The sequence below is a fragment of the Hippocampus comes genome, unplaced genomic scaffold (genome assembly GCF_001891065.2).
Source record: "Hippocampus comes isolate QL1 unplaced genomic scaffold, H_comes_QL1_v1.1 scaffold156, whole genome shotgun sequence".
NCBI classification, from domain to species: Eukaryota; Metazoa; Chordata; class Actinopteri; order Syngnathiformes; family Syngnathidae; genus Hippocampus; species Hippocampus comes.
Genome location: NW_017805744.1, coordinates 474,795 through 494,941, shown reverse-complemented (window position 1 = coordinate 494,941; position 20,147 = coordinate 474,795). Strand labels below are relative to the sequence as shown.

General features: G+C 40.2%; 2 protein-coding genes across 10 annotated transcripts in view; one reads left to right on the top strand and one right to left on the bottom strand.

Moving 5' to 3' along the window:
• The window catches only part of kcnip1a (Kv channel interacting protein 1 a), a 53,392-nt gene extending 40,297 nt beyond the window's left edge, over positions 1–13,095 (top strand). For 3 of the 8 annotated variants that reach the window (XM_019884387.1, XM_019884386.1, XM_019884388.1), the window contains 7 exons: positions 6,131–6,255; positions 7,120–7,189; positions 7,270–7,340; positions 7,405–7,512; positions 8,376–8,480; positions 9,522–9,584; positions 10,808–11,084. In XM_019884387.1, the coding sequence (XP_019739946.1) occupies positions 6,131–6,255; positions 7,120–7,189; positions 7,270–7,340; positions 7,405–7,512; positions 8,376–8,480; positions 9,522–9,584; positions 10,808–10,948 (683 nt within the window). In that variant the 3' untranslated portion in view covers positions 10,949–11,084. Of the gene's footprint in view, positions 1–3,687; positions 3,972–6,130; positions 6,256–7,119; positions 7,190–7,269; positions 7,341–7,404; positions 7,513–8,375; positions 8,481–9,521; positions 9,585–9,980; positions 10,447–10,807; positions 11,085–11,520 lie in introns of those variants that run through there. The other 5 variants (XM_019884385.1, XM_019884390.1, XM_019884392.1 and 2 more) reach the window with 5 other exon arrangements.
• Positions 12,695–16,504, bottom strand: tlx3a (T cell leukemia homeobox 3a). 2 transcript variants are annotated; one of them, XM_019884382.1, is made up of 3 exons: positions 16,005–16,504; positions 14,961–15,198; positions 12,695–14,118 (listed from the first exon to the last, which is right to left on the bottom strand). In XM_019884382.1, exons 1-3 carry the CDS (start codon positions 16,408–16,410, stop codon positions 13,935–13,937), a joined length of 828 nt encoding a protein of 275 aa, XP_019739941.1. In that variant the 5' UTR covers positions 16,411–16,504; the 3' UTR covers positions 12,695–13,934. The 2 variants fall into 2 exon arrangements, with proteins under 2 accessions (XP_019739941.1, XP_019739942.1); XM_019884383.1 differs by having other exon boundaries at positions 14,961–15,195.
• Between the last annotated feature and the right edge of the window lie 3,643 nt (positions 16,505–20,147).

Genomic DNA, 20,147 nt, shown 5'->3' with positions numbered 1-20,147 from the left:
GGAAAAAGAGAGATCCATCCATCCATTAACTGAACCGCTTATCCTCACGAGGGTCACGGGCGTGCTGGAGCCTATCCCAGCTGTCTTTGGGCAGTAGGCGGGGGGCACCCTGAACTGGTTGCCAGCCAATCGCAGGGCACACATAGACGCACAACCATTCATGCTCACAATCACGCCGAGGGACAATTTAGAGTGTTGCTCTGCATGTTTTTGGAATGTGGGAGGAAACTGGAATATCTGGAGAAAACCCACACAGGCACAGGGAGAACATGCAAACTCCACACAGAAAGGTTCAACCCCACCACCTCTGCTAAATAAAAAGATGATGGAGGATATAAGGAAATCAATCTTGGAGCTGGCGGTACGGTGTTGTTGTGGTTAGCATGTCTGCTTCACATTTGAGAGGCTTCCTGTGTGGAGTTTCCATGTTATGCTTATGTGCTTATGTCCCATCCCCTCCCTCACCACACACTGTGGCTCCCTCCCACACTCCAAACACATGCACTTTAATTTGATTGAAATTTATCCAAAGGTGTGAATGTGAGTGTCAATGGGTGGTGTGTCTATTTTCGTGCCTTACCATTGACCGTGACCAATCCAGGGTATACCCCGCTAGGCACCCAAAGTCAGATGGGATTTGCTCCAGTTCCCCATGACCCTGATGAGGTCAGGCAGTATAGAAAATGGAAAGAATTCTGCGGCTGAGGTTGAACAAAATGATCTTCTTTGGTGTGTCTCCCAGCTGTGCAGGGGAAGTGACAGGCAGCCTTTTCTCTGCTGACATTCAAGCCGCCACTTTAATCCCTCTAACGGGTGCCAGATGAAATGAGTTCAGGATTTCAGTCACAGTGTAAACTCAACAGCTTATAATGTCTTTGCAGCAAATGGAAGAGCAGCTTTGGCTTAGGTTTGTTTCGGAATCCATTCAGGAGGTTGGGTCTAGAAAGACAAGAGAGAGGCTTGTGGAAGATGTTTGCTTGAATGTCCCCGATGACAAGATGGTGCTGTAGCAAAAACTTGATCACATTCCAAATTGTTCACAATTTCTAATGCTGCATTTGCTTATCGGTATTCATGAATGAGTTAGTGATTGCACTGACACTCCTGATATGAGCACTGCAATGATTCATCACTTAGAATGTGGAAAGAGGATAAATGGCTAATGTGTTGCTTTCCTCACATTACGTCATATTGAATTTTAAATCGGCAGTCACACAAAACAAGAAACAAAGCACTGTGAGCTTGGTGGCATTGTAATTAACTTCTGGGGTTTTATCGTTGACATAAAACAGGCATGATGATTCATGTCCGTGAGTCTGTTATGCACTTTTGAATCTGCATTCAGCAGCCACTTCATGAGTTTACCTGCACCATCCAATGATGAAATCTTCTTTAAAAAGAAAAGTAGGCTCACTGTTTTTGTTTTTGAAGTTCGTAGTGATCTGGAGCGGCTTCTCTTTATCTCATGTAGCTAACCAAAATAATACAAACACAGTATGATGCAGTGCAGTTCAATTGCAAATGAAGCTACATATTGTTAAAATCTTGTGCCCTGCACCGAAGGAATATTTCACCTTGCCATTTCCATTCCATTTTCCCATGCAGCTCAATCCCCCAAGGACTGCACAATCACTAAATCACCTCCCTTTAAGCGCATTAGCCCCCAAATTGATTCACACTGATGTTTTTCGTTTCCATTCACAGTGAAGCAATTCTACTGTTTTCTCAGGCTTGTGCATTAAAGCCGCCATGCCACACACTGTTCATGAAATCCAGAGAGACATGCTGCACAGCAGTCACACCAAGAGGCAAATGACCATTAGCGCTAACCCTGAATATATTTCACCATCCTTATTAAAAGATATTTATATGGCGGAGCATGGTTTGAATGCCTATCAAATTAAATTAAATTCTGCCCTTGATGCAACATTAAACTGTGGACAGTGCAGCCACTATAAATGAAGTGAAGCATCAATTGACACTTTCTCTTGATACAACAGAGCCCCCTGTTGACTGTACTTGTACACACTGAAGTTTGTAGCCACTACTGAACAACCTTCATTAAGCCAAACAAAAAATGTCACAACATGTATATATGCTGTCCTTTAAGAATGAAGTTTATTTGAGGATAATTGGACCTTCTATCATTTAGTAGGAGAGTATTTAAAATAAGTAGACTTATTTCATAGTATTTACTGGAAATTATATGGCTTCGTTCTTTCAGTATTAATGCTATAGATGCATTCGGCATAGCTGCGTGTGTATGTCTTTGTGCAATCTAGTCCAAAATACGCACATTAGTGACATTTTTAATGAACATGGTGGTGAGCTATATTATTATTGCTATTGTTGTTTAGCGTTTTTTAAGTTATTCAATATACATCAGGGGCGGCCCAGTGGTCCAGTGGGTAGCGCTTTGACCTCACAGTGCAGAGGTACCGGGTTCGATTCCAGCTCTGGCCTCCCTATGTGGAGTTTGCATGTTTTCCCCAGGCCTGTGTGGGTTTTCTCCGGGTACTCCGGTTTCCTCCCACATTCCAAAAACATGCATGGCAGGCTGACTGAACGCTCAAAATTGTCCCTAGGTGTGAGTGTGAGCGCGGGTGGTTGTTTGTGTGCCCTGCGATTGGCTGGCAACTGGTTCAGGGTGTCCCCCGCCTACTGCCCGAACACAGCTGGGATAGGCTCCAGCACCCCCCGCGACCCTTGTGAGGATAAGCGGATCGGAAAATGAATGAATGAATACAATACATGAAAAATAATGACGTTACCAAATTAATTCTAGCCAAATATTAACCTTTTATTGCTGCAAATGGCATAAGCGTGAAGTATCACTTCAGGCAGAGCCGTTTCTAGTAAAAAATGCAAACAATTTTCTGAAGTGTTAGTGGGGATAAATAATAAACTCACTGAGTATTGTGTGTGCGGATTGCACCTATTTCATTGTTACGGATTAGATTTTTGTGTGAATCTCAGAACTATATTGTGGCAACAAACATACATACATAAAAAAATTAAAAAGGAACATCAACAACATCATCTCTTTTCTCGCAAGTGATTGTTTTGGGAAATGTTTGGAAGCCAATAAGTGCAATAGAAATAGTAGCTCACTTGTCCTCAAGTAGCTCACTTGTCCTCAACGTGCTGTATATTTTACTCTGACTGGGTTTGATGTCACGAAGAAACAGTGACACTATCACAACCCTTGCCTCCCCACAAAAAGATTTCCTTTAAGTCTTGCAGAATTTAGGTTAAGATCTGCCGCCCTCTACCGGTATTTAATGGTCATGGCATACTGCATAGTTCGTGTAAAATTAAGTCAAGCTCACAAGGCGCTCATGCTGTCTCGGTAGGTGTATTTTTGGTGACTAGTTATAGTATGCAAAAAAAAAAAGAGTCCTTTTGTGCTGAATTCAACCTCCCGTTGTTGTTTAGGGATAAACATGAGGCTTTAATGGAGACAATTTATCAAACGGTGAGCTCTCCTCTAACACACACCTCCGCACTTAGGAAGACAGACACATCCCAGCACAAGGTGATTTTGTTAGTGTTCCACTTTGTTCAGCCTGGACCCTCAAGTTACGGTCTTGCTCCCAAAGAGTGAAGGACACCCGGACTGGAACAGAGAAGGGAGGGGGGGGGGGCACGGAGTGGGACTTGCTCAGATAGGACCAAAGTCGGCAAATGAGCGGCACATGCGGTGTACTGGGAGAGGTGCAGAAACATTCAACTAAGTCAAAAAGAAGTCACATGAGCACGTGTGCAGTAGGCGTCACGTTGGACGTCGAGGGCATTACAGCTTGTGACAGATGGAGAAGATGGAATAGACAACATTGATAGCCTTGGGTGGAAAGTGACCGATATGGAGAAAGAACAGCAGCGTGAGAATAGTTTACAAGCCATAGCCATCATTTTGCTGTGCTGTGGGCTCGTCAAGATGTTGCATTTATTAGGAGTCATCTCCGTGGAAGGTGAGTCAACGTAGACACTTTTAGCCTGTCTTCATCAAGCCTACGTTAAACGCATATAGGCTACTTTTTAAACTTTCTCAGTGCAGGTTTTCTGATAGATTATTTATTTTTAAAACAGGATATGCAGGCATTGCTGATACAAAAATGACATATGAATTCAAATGATTGTAATACTGTCTGTTGTCTTGCTGTGTCTACATTCCATGACTTCAGCTCTTATGAGCTACAGTTCAGATTGTGTGAAATGGTTTCTTTGCAAAGAAAAGAATTAGTTGAACATGCAATGATTTATTATTCTAATATTTCAAATATGTTACTCTTTATTACGTTCTAATATGTTATATAGACAATAGCAGTCAAACATTTAGAAACACCTTCAAATCCAAATGGTCTCAGACATATCAAGAGATCAAGAGATGTGTGCCCTGCAATTGACTGGCAACCAGTTCAGGGTCTTAGTGCCCAAGACAGCTGGGATAGGCTCCAACACGCCCGCGACCCTCGTGCGGATACGTGGTTTGGATAATGGGTGGATGGATGGAAATTCAAGCTATTAACGCTTGGTAATGCACAGCCATGAACTAAAAGTCATCGCAGGTCATAAAGTACCATCCACATCATAAATCTGACTGAGAAAAGGTGCAAAGCTGTTATTTGGCCAAAGTGTACCTACTTCTAAGGATCACAGTTTTACAACATATTCTATTTTGTTCAATATTTTTTTTGGTTTCCCAAACAGCTTCATCAATATTTTATTATGTTGATGACATCAGTATTGAGCTGCAATTCAGGAAGAAAATAATTATGAAACTAATGACGAAACACTGATTTAGAGGATGTTTCTAAACTTTTCATTGGTACTGTATGTTTGTATAGATAGATAGATATGCATCTCTGTGTGCAGAAATGATTTAGTTGGCTCTATATTTACATTTTATATCAAAAGACTATTTGGGTCTTTCAATGAGATGATTAAAAAGTCTCAAGCTTGACCTTGAAGAAATGCTCAAATCAGCATGTTGTGGTAACTTGGAATAAAAATGTCTGAATGTAAGGACGTTTGACAGGTTTATTAATGGACCTACTGCAGAGGTGAAATTGTCTCTGGAGCGGTAAGCACATATTGAACTTTGTCCTCTCGTGACTTTCAAATGAAGCAGAACATTGAGATGCTTCAATGACTCACCGCTGGAATTTGCTGAACAATGTGACTCGATATACCGCACTTGGCACTGGCAAGGGAACAGTCTTTGTTGTCAGTGATAGCTAGATAAATGGATCTCAATCTGCTTTTAGCACAATCGGCCACAGGCCTGCATGTGTGTGTTTTGTCAGAGTCATTGGTGGTTAGTCCGCTCTCATTTCCCTGGCAGTGATGAGTGGAATGAGTCGTTAATGTTGGGCCAATAAGAGGAGGAGCCATTCAATTGACCTCAACCTCTGTGCACTTGCAAGGCTCATTCTCTGCTCTTCCCCATGTCCTTCAAATTGTTTCGTGACACTCCCAGTTAAGTTGACAGTCAAGCTAAACATAAAACCAGAAAGTGTGTATAAACGTCGCAGGAACATGTTGGACTGATGCAAAACAATACTCACAGGTTTATTTTCTTTATCCACTGCAAAATAAGAACAATTATTTGAAGTTTACTTAGTCACCTATAGTAGTTGTGAAAGTCACTTTAATTTATGACTTCATGAATGTAGAATATTTCGACAATGTCGCCAGAAGAAGCCGCAAGGAATTAAACAAGATGCACAAACCGTTACATTTATTACATTCTATTCGCTTATGTTATTACCATATGGTTTACAAAATAACATTACCGGCCAGCTGTTTCCCCGATGAAAAAAAACATAACAAACTCTTTTGGAAGGAGCAGTGGGGCTGAATCTCAGCTATGGCCTATGTGTGGAGCTTGCATATTCTCCTTGTGCTTGTGTGGGTTTTCTCTGGCTATGTTTGGTTAATCAAAGACTTAAAATCATCCATTGGGGTAAACGTGAGTGTGAATAGCTGTCGACATGTGCCCAGCGAGTGGCTGGCGACCATCCCAGGGTGTTCTCCGTCTCTTGCCTAACGTCACCTGAGACAGGCTTCAAGCACTGTGGATGTAAGTAATGCCTGTGTCACCTCCTTCCTTTTGTTTGTGTGTCACCAGACAAGGCTGATGACGACCTGGAGATGACCATGGTGTGCCATCGACCGGAAGGCCTCGATCAGTTAGAGGCTCAGACAAACTTCAGTAAAAGAGAACTCCAAGTGTTGTACAGGGGGTTCAAGAATGTACGTTATTTCACATGTACAGCACTGAAAGCACCAGTACTTACATACAGACATACATCGGCCGATTCATGAAGTACACTGGTACTCTACTGAGATCCAGCAAATGTTCTGTCTCGAGCTTTTTGAAAGATGATAGTGCTCTTGATTGACACGGTCACAGAGGGGTCCAAACGATATGGATTCTTTGAGGGCAGTGCCAATTATGTATTTGGCAGGAAAAGAAAATCAGACAATTGATTTTTTTGGCCGATTATTATTTTTTTTTAAATAGCGTTCCCTAGTATGAATTAAATTGATTTATTTTAATTTAATAATTTTACATATTCGGACCACCTTTCAGTATGATGCAGCTCACTCACTGCAAACTCCAACCACAACAATAAACATTTGTAAAATTCATGCCTGATCACTTGCTCTCATTAAATTGTGAGGTTGGACCTAATGTGATCAGTGACAGTATGGTGCAATGCTAGAAAAACATTTTGCACAAGCGTGAAATCCCACAAATATTTAAATATGCCTTAGAAATGAAAGTTCAATCCTGTCAGCCAGAGGCTGCTCTTTAGAACAAAACACACATTAAATTACATTTCCGCATTAAGATGTGTTTTGATTACATTTTCTCTTTGCAAAATGCATGTGGAATGTTCTTGAAGTAAACAATCAGATTTTAACTACATAATTAAACAGCAGCCAAAGTCTCTTGCCATTTGTTTATATAATGGAGGGTATGCTTTGCTTACCTCCCATTATTTGCCCCACTGTACTCAAGTGTATTCAGTCATGTTTTCCTTATTTGTCATAGATCTTGTTTTGTGTGTGTGTGTGTGTGTGTGTGTGTGTGTGTGTGTGTGTGTTTTCCAGGAGTGTCCAAGTGGAGTTGTCAATGAGGAAACCTTCAAACAAATCTACTCCCAATTTTTCCCACATGGAGGTTGATCTTTGTTGTGTGCTGTCATTATTTTTCAACCAGCATATTTGTTCAATGGCTTGTTCTTGTGCTCACTCATGCAGACGCCAGCACCTACGCACACTACTTGTTCAACGCGTTTGACACGGCACAATCAGGCATCATAAAGTTTGAGGTAAACGTCGGTGATTCTTTTGCCTGATTTTCAGCTCGTGTGATGCTTGTTTCTCCTCCGCCAGGACTTTGTCACAGCTCTGTCCATCCTGCTGAGGGGCTCCATCACAGAGAAGCTCCAGTGGACTTTTAACCTCTACGACATCAACCGAGATGGATACATCAACAAAGAGGTGTGCCGTTTTAATCCAAATGACACAAGCAGGTCACATCACTCGTACTAGTTGTTGGTTTGATACAAGGACATTACTGGTAGCCAGTCTACATATGATGTTTTTTCAGATATCAATAACTGACCTTAGTCAAGTGATACTTTTTTTTCTCCCCCTTCTCAATACGAGGCCTACAGTATATGCAAGTTCATAAAAGACGGAAACTATTTTGTGAGCAGTTTCTTTGTTATTTTTCTTGCAAAATTGGTAAAATGTGTAATGTGTTTGTATTGTCAGCAAAAATGTATTTTCACTTTGTTCATCTTAGAATCTATACTTTTTACATTTACATAAGACAAACACTTGAATCGGTACTTCTATGATTACGTCTATAATTTAATTTTTTTAATTAGTATTGATACTTCCACTCATGTACACAGTTTGAATACTTTTGCCACCTCTGACCCCTCCTTATAGCGCAAGTTCAGCTTACTTAGGCTTTTTTGAGTCACAGTAGTGTGTTACAAAAGTTCACATATTGGGCTCACACTTAAAGTCAAGGTCAACCACCACGAAAAATGAATCAAACGTGTACCTACTGACCTGCAAAGTGTTCGCCAAGACAATTAGATAAAAATTGTAAGAACAAAGCAATATATCTTGCTCCAGTGGTTCTCCGGTACAATGGCAACATAGTTTTTATCGTTCAATTTATAGCTACGGCATGTAACTCAATACAGAACATTATTACCCCTTTGAAACCCAACATTTTGTTACAGTTCTTGTTATCAGACATTATGGGCTGAAGAAAGTGTCCAGTTTGCGTCAATAGCGTTTGATGTGTTCGACGTGGGTTTTTTTCTGTCTTGGCGTGTCCTTTATAGGAGATGACAGACATTGTCCGAGCCATTTATGACATGATGGGCAAGTACACGTACCCCGCCTTGAAAACAGACGCGCACAAGCAGCACGTGGATGCCTTCTTTCAGGTAACAAAATTAAAATAAACTTTCAAATAAAAAATACTCTGTCACTTATCCCCAAATCACTTTTCTCACTATGTAGTAAGAACAGTGGACAACGTTATTAGTAGATACTGCAGAGAAGGACTTTGGACTGGAGAATAAAATAAACACATCATACATGTGCACTGGCAGATGATGATCTGAAGGGAGACTATATAATGCAGGATTATGCGAGTTGCTCTTTTACATCCTTAATACCTTCAAATCCAAAGATGATATACGAATTGCTCATTTTGACTTAAGGATGACAGACCTATTCTTTTTATTCAAACATAGTGATCGTTGGGGTCTCACCTCTGACATTTTTTCGTTGCTTTTTTTCAAAGAACATTTAGTCTACAAACCACCATGAAATTGCGTGACAAAATGTTTGCAGCAGATTTCATTCTTTGATTCAAATCTAGATGTTCAATTAGTGATTGAGTGCAGAGTGCCCCTCCTATCTACAGTGTATCAGTACAGTATAGTAGCTTATTGTACACTGTAGTGTACAGTATTTGGTACTTTATTACTGTTCACATGGTGACATCACATGGCTGTTACAATCACAGTATGACCAAAAAAAAAAAAGGAGTTGGGTTTTATCAGGATAATAACAACAGCAGAGTACACCCTGGACTGGTTTCCTGTCAAATGCTGGGCACATAAACAACATTCACACTCATAGTCACACCTATGGACAATTAAGAATCTTCAGTGAAGCTAACCTGCATGTTTTTGGAATGTATATGTGTGTGGAGGGGGGTGGGCGGTTGTGCTGGGGGGCTGTCCAGAGTATCTGCAGAGAACCCACGTAAACATATTGAGAGCGTGCAAACTCCACACAGCAAAGGCAGAGTCAGGATTTAATCCCAGAACCATAGACCTGTGAGGCATATGTGTTAACCACGAATGTTTCTTGCTTAATCCAAAAATAAGCAATTATACACATGGGAATATTTGCAAACTGCATTTATGTTTTTGACAAGTCACCTGGAAGCATACGGTATGTGCTCTTCCCCACAGAAAATGGACAAAAACAGAGATGGGGTAGTAACCATTGATGAATTCATCTATTCTTGTCAAGAGGTAGGCTACATTTGATTTCTTTTTTAACAGCAGACTGAGAATGCTGCTAACTTGGTTAAAGAGTGTTGTTGTTGTTGTTGGTTTACATTCGGTGCAGGTGTGAGTAATACAATCACATGGCAGAATTCTATTTGGCTTCGCTCACTGCCTTCTTGCATGTTATTATCACACCTGTGCCATTCCTCTTATAATGCACATTTCTTACATTCACAGGCCACATTAGGTACAGCTGCACAAACTATTATGGTCTAATACAAGAGATGCATAAAATAGATGCACAAAATACAATCATTAGTTTTGATTGATCCTGTAAGTGATGTTTTGGTTCTTCGGAATGGTCTTGGTCTTTAGACTGCATTTCGTTTCGGAATCAAAGGCATTTTTACTCGGTCTCAGACAGGACGGACTTGGGATTTTTGATCAAGCCTGGTCGAGACCAGGCCAATACTACTGTGATCAGTGTGAAATGCAGAATGCAGGGGCTGCACTGCCTATGCAGTGTTGCCTGGAGTGCACACAGAGTGGTGTATGAAGATGACAGGAGATGCATCAAATTTTGAAAAAAATGTCAAACTCGTCAGTAATTAAGTTGACCTTCCAAAATCATATTGAGTTCATTTGCCAAGTAAAATGTAAGATGAACACTCTCCAATAGTGATGGGAAAATGAAGTTTCTGATTGCCTCACGAACCAGTTGTTCATGATGGCACTATTGATTTAAATAAAGGGGCTTAGAAAATGGCAAGTCATTGTACAAAGGTACTTTTCGCCCAATGTTGAACAGAGAGTGCCATTTAGAGGAGTCAAAAAAATACAACTGATTCATGAAGTAAATTTGAAGCTTCATTTTCCCATCACTATTGCAAACATAATGAAAAAAAAGATTCTGGTCATTTTGTTGTGTTCGTTTTTTATTTGTTTTTTTTTTTTTTTTTTAAAGACATATACGTTATTGGTCTTGTCTTGGTCTCGACCTCCAAAAGTCTTGGGCTTGTCTCGGTCTCGATACTCTCTAGCCTCGGTAATGTCTTGGTCTCAGTTGGCACGGTCTTGACAACAACACTATCTGTAAGACTTTTTTTGACCTTGATATTAATTATGCAATTTATTCCACAATTTAAAGCATTTCACAGATGTCGTAACATCATCTCTGTAACATGCTTTCTTCAAAATACACCATGGAAAAAAAAAAGGAAAAAAATCATCATGCATTAATTTCTCAAGGCATCCTTCACACCCAAGAACACTGCCATCCTTGTCGATACCCCGGTCAGATCCGCCTTGGAAGACTTCCTGTTGGTCTACCACTCAGATTATTGCCGAAACGTCAACTGGTCCAAAATGCTGCCTGCCCACATTATTAGTTGAACACCCTGGTTCAAAAGCATCAACATTCCTACTCAAAAACCTGCACTGGCTACAAGTCAAACAGACAATCACTCGTGAATATTGATTCCCTCCGCAATTTTAAATTACATTTTAAAACCAATCTGTACGCTCCATCTGACTTTTACATTTTTTTTGGGGGGGGGGGGGCATTCGTTTGATTTCTGTTTTGCCAGATGACCTGGTAGTACAAGTTAAAACCAAAGTAAGAAATATATTGTTTGCTTAATACTTGTTGAGACGAAATTGTAGAAACAGTTCTTGTACTGGATCTTATTTTACACTGTGCAAGTGTACCTAATAACGTGTCCTCCAGTAGTTCTTTCATCCCATGTCGCAAACTATACAATTCTTTTCCGTTATTATGATTGTTTCCAACTATGAATGTTGCCAAATGTTCTATATTAACATGTCCTGTCCAGCTGGCTTTTTAGAAAGATCGTGGCCCGTTCATTATGTTTTACCTGTACACACTGCCCTCTGGTGGCCGCCTGACAAAACGACTTCAGATGAACAACTCATCAATTCTCCATGTTCTCCCTTGACGCAGGATGAAAACATCATGAGGTCTCTTCAACTCTTTGAAAATGTTATCTAGAGATCAAGTGGGAGAAGGTCGTGGCCTCATCGGAGTGAAATGAAGCAAAAAAAGAACATCATCAAAAAAAATGACTTGCCACTGTCACTGAACTCTACGGAAGGTGTTTTACTGAAACATGGTGAAAACGTCAGTGGATCTGGAAAAAAGTCCTTCAGACTTTTATCTGATTTGTTTGTTTCTGTCACATTGTTAAGTGTGCATTTTGTGAAAATACTCAAGTCTCTCACTTTTGGTTGAGCACACAAGTGTTTGATAATAACTGTCCTCTTTTTGAATCTCTTTGTCAGTCCCCATAAAAGGAGCAATATTGTAATGCATGCAGGTAGGAGGATCTATTTAAGTCGGTGTGCCATACAAAGAGGGCAGCCATATCCTGTGGGGTCACGTTAGAGTTCACCCGATTTTTGACCAAGTGTTTTCTGGAGTCCGATGGAGTCTCAATGTTGTAACAATACTGAATCAAATGTTCTATTTGTTGTTTCTGCTTCTTTAAGGGATCATTCCTCATCTGTGTATATCTGTCTCATTCAGCATAGTTGGAATTACCGTGGAGTACCTGCATTTACGCTTTGACCTGTCAGCAAGAGGACAGTAATTTTGGGGATTTTACTGGCACACAGTTGGAGAATGCCACTGGAGCGTGCATGTGTGTCCTAATGTGAACTCTTTCTTTGCCTGAAGAATAATATGACATTTGTCGGAGCATGTATTTTCATATTATGTGCAGCTAAATAGACAGTTTGACACAGAGGAACCTTTCAGATTGAACTTTGCAATGTCGTTGACCAAAACTTTCACTGTGAGGGTGCGACGACTGTATGGCGGAAGGTTAAAAGTGTGACTTGATGAAGAAAGCTGAGACTGATTTGTTATTTCAGAAGCCATTTTGTTTAAGCGACATTGTTTAAAAGAATAGCGGGGACATCAATTTAACCGCTGCACTCTGTGCTACTACAGTGGGGACTGTAATTCTCAGTAGAATTTAATAGGAAATCATACAAAAGTTTAGAACTGAACTTTTCCAAAATGGATTCTCCAGCAACAACACAACACCACATTTCAGCACAATGTTTATGATAATGAAGAAGGGTTGGGGTATCATTTTTATATAATTTTTTTCCATAATAAAAACTATGCTTTAAGCACGCATCCCACCACCCTCAAAATGACTTCATTTTCAACTTCACCGCACCACTCTTCATAGAAATCCTATTAAATTCTCATGAGAACAGGCTCCAGTGCGACAGTTTGGCAGCTCATCCAGATATGGGGACAGCAGTAATGACCGATGGACAACATAAAAACTGTCCAGATGATTTTGCGTGCACCGAATTGTTGTAAAAAAAAAAAGAATAAGAAGAAAAAGAAAAATTTATCAATAAACGTTTTTAAAAAAACAATTGCAAAATCATTGGTTACCTTGTTGTGTCTTGAAACCTTTTGATGATATGATGAAACCTAAAATTTGGTCACAAAACATTTGTATTTATACCGTTCTCCACACAATAAAAGTACAAAAAAGAACACTGTAGCCTACATCCTTTTTTGGCCCACAAAACATATTAACGTCCTTACAAGGACAAATAAACATTGAACATGCATCACCTTTATTACTCAACATACAGCCTCTTCTTTGCTCAATTTCTTTAATTGTATTTACCGTGTAACATTTTGGGCGCACCGAATGTCATATATACAAGTGATTGTGTTGGTGCCCTGTAAATAAATGGGATAAATCCTTAGATAAATGAGCTCTAGTGAGGCTTTAAGTGCAGTACAATTCAAAACATTTATGTGAATTATATTTTTGTTTGGTTTGACAGGACACACTAAATTTTAGTGCATGTGTCTGACTACCTCATTTGCTGTTAACCTTTTCATAAAAGAGCCGATAGGCTCATTTCACCTTTAAATGTGTCCTTTAAATTCATGAGATGTCATGAGATATCGAGTAATACCTCACTTGTACACATTCTATTGGCTGGTGCCACGTAATCTCCCTAATAAAAAAAGGATAAATACACATTGGAAGACAATGACTATGTTATGAAATATTTTGAGCACTTTTATCCCCTTCGATTCTTTTATTTCTGGGGGATGTATGAAAAAGTCTCAGAGGTGAAAAATGAAGTCCCATTTTCTTCGGGATGACGTCACTCACCCTCGCAAAAATATCCAAGGTCCAATTTCATCGCTCAAATGTCCCCCATCCACTCACCAGTTTGTCTTGCAATGTCCCATCAATCAAAGTTCACACGCAGATTTAAAGTCCTCACATGGCCCCCCGCCCCAAAAAGCGGATCTCGTCGTCCTATTCGGAATAACAGATGACGCCCATCGATTTGAAACCTGGTGTCACGTCGCTATTCCCTGTCCTCGGCCCAGGGCTGCAGGTTCTGCAAGGCATAGAGGGAGGAGTTGTGAGCACACAGCGGGTCGGACACGGCGGATTCGCCCAGGGACTTGTGCAGGGCGGACTGCTGCAGCTGCAGGATGAGCCGATTGGCCTGCTGGCGCTCCGCCTCCCGCTCTTCCGCCGTCTGCCTCCTGACGCGAGCGCAAATCAAATATTAATAAGGGAGATCATAATGACAAAGGGGAAAAGACATAGTTTCACAGCATTAAAAAAGAACGAGATAAGTTAGATCGTTAGTGTTAAGAGTATGACTGTAAACATTTGGTTAAAAATGTTTGAATTAGTTTTGGGGAACATTTCTATCTATCTATCTATCTATCTATCTATCTATCTATCTATCTATCTATCTATCTATCTATCTATCTATCTATCTATTCTTCCATCCATCAGTTAAAAAAAATATTCAATGCCAACATTTCAACTCCATTAAACTCCAACATGATACTTTAAATTATACGTTCAAATAACTTACGTCATGCATATTCGCATTTTTATAACATTGATTTAGAAAAATAAATGTATTTCTATTTTACGTCTTTATTTGCCATTTATATCAATAACAGTAGAATCGATTTTAAATGTGTTTCTATCAATATAGGTTATGCCATGTTGTGGCTGCGTATAAACATTATGAGTATGCATTTATCCACTACGGGAAATGAGCATGATAAAAAAAAAAAAAAAAGTAGTTCGGTTTTTTTACGTTTTTTCAGGTTTTGATCTGTCACGTTTATGTGAAAATTGTAATTAGCTGAGAGCCCTCGTCGTTCCTTTTTTAAACAGACTCCCGAAGGTTTATATAAAAATTCCAAACTGTGGCTTTTTGTTCCTTGTCAGCGAGGTCAATGTACCAGTAATTGTAAATATAAAATCTGGCTGTGGATTTATACTGTATGTCTCAATGCCATTAGTTTTCGATTTAGGACGTGGGTTTAAAAAATACAAATAAATAAAAGAGCTAATATCAACACACCTCCACTTGGTTCTGCGGTTCTGGAACCAGGTTTTGACCTGGGCGTCAGTCATTTTGAGGCTCTTGGCCAGGGCGGCTCTCTCGGCACTGGCCAGGTACTTCTGGCGGTGGAAACGTTTCTCCAACTCGCATATCTGCACTCTTGAAAAGGACGTGCGGGGCTTTTTCCTTTTGGGGGGCGTGCGGTTCTGGTACGGGTGGCCTATCCGCCGTGTCACCGAGAATGGAACCAGAGCTGCTGGATGAGAACGGAAAGACACAGTGAGTCTATGTAGCACAAGTAGAATTTATCTTCGAAAATACGATTTATGTCCAAACATTGTCACGTTTTCACGCGGTGCACATTTATATATTTGCACTGACCAAACTACTTATGAATTCCAACACAGTGTTTTTTTTTCTTTTAAAATTGCTCTTATTACATTGTTTTTACTGTGTACTTGAATCTTTTTTTTCATTACGTCAGGGAAAAATTAGCAAAGAATTTCGTTGTTGCAATTGTCTTTTTATTATTACGTGACGAATAAACGTTGAATCTTGAGTACTGAATCTTGACGTGGTATTTTAAATGCTTTAACCAAGACAAATTCTTTCTGCACCCTCTAAATAACACTCTCAAAATATCAAGAGTCAATGCACGCGTTTTTTTCCTTTTTTTATTTTTAACATACAGGGAATTAAGTACAGTTTGTTTTCATTTACATTTTGTTTTATAGAGACCGTGTTTATAAAGCTGTCTAAGTTTCTATTTTACTACATATGAAATAATTTACCTTTTCAATACCTTTGTGGCGATTTAAAGTGCATTAAATGTGCAACATTTAGCGGGAAGTCCTGGATGAGTCACGGGCTATCCTTTTAATTTAAACAAATGAAGTGGATTAAGTTGAGCAGGCCCTCATTCATGATGTTTATGTTGTATCAGTCTCGTAGTCAACTGAAAATATGATAAAGCTCTAAATACATAAATGCATATGTGTGATGACATTTATAGCCTGAATGCACAGTATATATGTGTTGAAGCAAATGGAACCGCTGTCCTACCGGATATCCTTTCCTTAGCGAACCGGTTTCCTATCCAGGGGAAACACAGCCCTCCAAAGCCGGGCACTGCACTCTGAACCGGAGCTTGCGGTCCCGGAGCTGTCGCCGGTCTGTGGGCCGGCACTCGAATCACTCCTCGGCTTCCCACACTCCTTCTCTCTCCGTACGTGCCCGACGCCTCGACCGGGGCCATGACGCCGGACAGGGAGATGGACAGAGCCGTATAGGAAGGCGCGCTGGTCCCGGTCGAGCTCGTTAAACTGTAGTAACCGTCCCCGCCGCTCACATCGCGATGTCTTCCGGACCCGTTGTCTGACTCAGTACCGGCTCCCAGGATCTGATCGATACCGAAGCTGATGGGCTCGTGCTGGGTCGATTTAGGAGGAGGACTCGGTGCTTGGTCCATCTCGGTGGTTCTAGTTTAATATATATATATTTTTTTTGTCTGGAGGACTCACAACTGGGTCAAACTGGTCCCAAAGTGGCGGAAGTCTCCATGTCTGTCGGGGTTCTCCAAGCTTGCCGGGGGGAACAAGGCTCTTACTAACCGCCATTCAACCTTATGTAAGCAAAGTCTCAAAGTCCTGTAGTGATTACCATCAAGTTAATGTCAGACATTGTGATGCATATGTGGAAGCAGCAAGTCGCAACTAATACTTCATGTATAAAGTGCTTTAATGGCATGCACTCATATTTCTTCTTTATTTCAAGCAACTTTTCCCTTAAATCTGACTGTCAATATTTCATTTTCTACTGTAAAAGTAACATGCAGATATTGAATAAATTGCAGCGTCATTTCAAAGTCTAATTATGATAAACCAAGCGTCCTGTCATTCATGCCAAGTTTTGATTGACACTATCAGGGATGTCTTGATTATATTGCAGCTGTTTGCACCTCATGTGCACGTCATCATATTGAGAGACGTTTCTCATAATTTATGTGCAAGTTATCCAATGCCAAGTGCTCAAAATGCACACTTGTAATCATGCAGAACAGAAGGTAGCTGTAGATATACAGAACAGTTCTCTGTGCAAGTTATCCAATGCCAAGTGCTCAAAATGCAGCACTTGTAATCATACAGAAGGTAGCTGTAGATATACAGAACAGTTCTAGCTGTCTATAATAAGAATATTGTAAAATGAATACATCTTTTTCAGTGTCAATCAACATGGGCATATTTTCCATATGCAGCTCTTTTATTACAGAACATTTTGATGGCATACCAAATGAAGTGCAGCATTTGCATAAATTCATTTTTAAGGTGGAAAAATACTCTTGGTTGATTTGCTGTATAGTTATTGAAATTCTATACAAATGATCGGGACTATTGTTTATTTTGTTAACGTCACTCACACCATGAAACAATATTTTAATGACTTCATATTGTGCATATAGAACGTTGAAAACCATTCATTTGAAAGGCATGCACTTGCCAGCCTACACATTGAGCTTGGCACAGTGCTCGTATATGCTTGCCTTGTGCCACATTCAGTGAGCTGACAAGGCACGGCCATGGGCTACTTCAGATAAAGTGTTCGCTCCTCTGGAAGCTGCTTGAGCCCTCACATCCAATGGAACCTGCGCCCAAATTGGCCCAATAATCACATTTTCGCCAACTTGTCTCGAGGACAGACTAATGTGCTCACCCCTTGGCTGCGGCAGGGGCCTTTTTAGGAGATCACATTACTTCACTCTAACAAAGCACAAGGTTCAATTATTGACAAGGTGGGTTTATTTGGTGTCTGTTGGAAAGAGTTGGCCACTAATGCGCTTTTATTTGGTTGGTTTTTCTACCTCAATATACACTCGCTGAACCAAACTTAAAAACAACACTTCTCGGTATACATTGCATTATTCTTAATAACACAACTTCCCATTCATTGACCAGAGAGATATGTTTATTAATGTTGTTTGCAGTGTGTGCAACTGCACATACGTCATATTGAGAGGTGTTTTGTGTTGCTATTGCCTGGAGTGAAATATTTGGAACATTGCATTAAGGTTCTACACATGCATGCACAAGACTGTGAATTAAAAAAAATGCATATAGTATTAATTGAAGAATATGTGTATTATTGCGAATGTAGTTTACATTGAACTGTACTAAGTGAAAGGTGTTAAATATACAGTTCCGTATTTTGCCCACTTTATTTTGCCAGATGAGAGGGGTAGATGTCAGTGCGGTCACCATGCTGCAAACTACATCCACAGTCATGACGACAATAGCTGTATAGCTTTTTAGTTATCTGTATACAGGCGGTTTAGATTTTTTAATGTAATTATATTGTGCGTATGCACCTAAAGAGGTAGCAGTTTGCTGGTTTGGCCAATGCAATCTTACAGGATCGTAACTGCATTATACTTTGCCTTTTTTGACACGTCAAAAAAGCCATCGTGTAGTCATTATAATTTTTATATTCTTCTTCTTCTTATTCTTATTATTATTATTTTAAAAGCACGATGATGTACAATGTCGTTTTATTTCGCATATGCCAAGAGACATCCGAATAGAAAGTTTGCGTTCAGCAAAAATAAATAAATTAATAAGACGCATCTTCTTTCCTGTAATATCCAGTCTAGTGAAGCAAATAAGAGCTGGGACGAGGCCCGGGGTGTTTGTTTGGCAATATGGACAGACTGACTTGAGTGCGTGAGTGTTGGCCGCCTCAAGAGTCGCCATATGTGAGCTCACCGGTGGCTTTTGATGGGGAGAAATTGGTCTGTTAAAAGCTGTCATCAGTTTGTTTTTATGTTTCTCTCGGTGACATTTAACTAATATAATTCCACCCGAAATAGTGGCACGATCGCGTGACTAAAAGATACAATGAAGCACAATAGAATTTAATGGAAAGCATTTGCACAACTACTTTTTTTTGTAGATGTAGAGCAGAACATGAACGGAATGGTGATGAAATGTGTGATAAAAATGACAAATTGGAACATTTAGCCATGACTGCTTTATTGAAGGGACGCTAAACCTGCACAGACCTGCCGTGCACCCACTGTTTGAAGATGTAATCCGTTGTAATCTGGGATTATAAAAGATTACAGCTCATTAATTGACACCACGACATCGAAATATCCACGTGCATCCTACAGAGTAAAAAAAAATGTATGGTTTTGCTGTTAGGAATTTTGATTTAAGAAATGACCAAATCGTAGTGGCCTTACCCTTTTAAGGAAGCAACCTTGAACCAATATTAAGCACCTTATTGCTCTTTTGACATGCAGCCATTAAATCTTGCATGATGCATCAATCCTCTTTTTTCCCCCACTGCGGCCAATATAAAAGATGACAGGATGACGCCAAACGTCCCCAAAAGAAACGACAACAAAAGAGTGAAAGAGTGCGATTTGTTTGAGAAATTACCACTTGATCTGCATAATCGGGGTGTGTATGGTCTGCAGCTCGGTACCCGGGGGCTGCGTTTTTATTGCTTGTCTCCTCAACGTTATCAATTTCACCGGCGCGCCTCACTTTTTTCCCCCCTTCTTTTTTTTTTTCTTATTCTTTTAAACGGGGCCAGGCCGGCTGCTTGTGAATAATGAATGACACGCTTTTATATTGTCGCTAAAGTGCCCGTGATGTTCGAATATGAAAAGGCAGCGGTAAGTAATAGTGCATTTAAAGGGGATGTAGTGTGTTATTATGATGTAAAGGAGAAGCGGAGAGTGAGATGGGAGAGAGAACGAGAGCGAGAGAGAGGGAGAGAGAGAGAGAGAGAGAGAGAGATTGTTTTATTACAATAAGAGGAGATGAGTTTGCCTCGCAGCCAAACGGGGGAGCAGTTAATGAAACTTTACCGCGGCTAACGATTTCCCCTCCCTCGCTCTTAAAACCGCCCTTATGAAATATTTAAACTCTTTAATATAGGTAGTATTAAGCCCAAAGACAGTGCATGGCATAGGCCATCTGACAACATTTACAAGGCTGATGATTCCTTTTTAAATGTTTTCTTTTTTTAATGGGGTAAACAAAGCTTTACGGCCTCAGCAGCATCGAGGAAAAGTCGTGGAATAAATCACATCACATTGAGTGCAATAAAGCCACAATGTGTTTTACTGTTGCAGGGACTTGATTTAGTCGAATTTACACGTTCGGCCCCTCCTGCACGAATAAAAATGCAGCGTGGAGTGCTGCG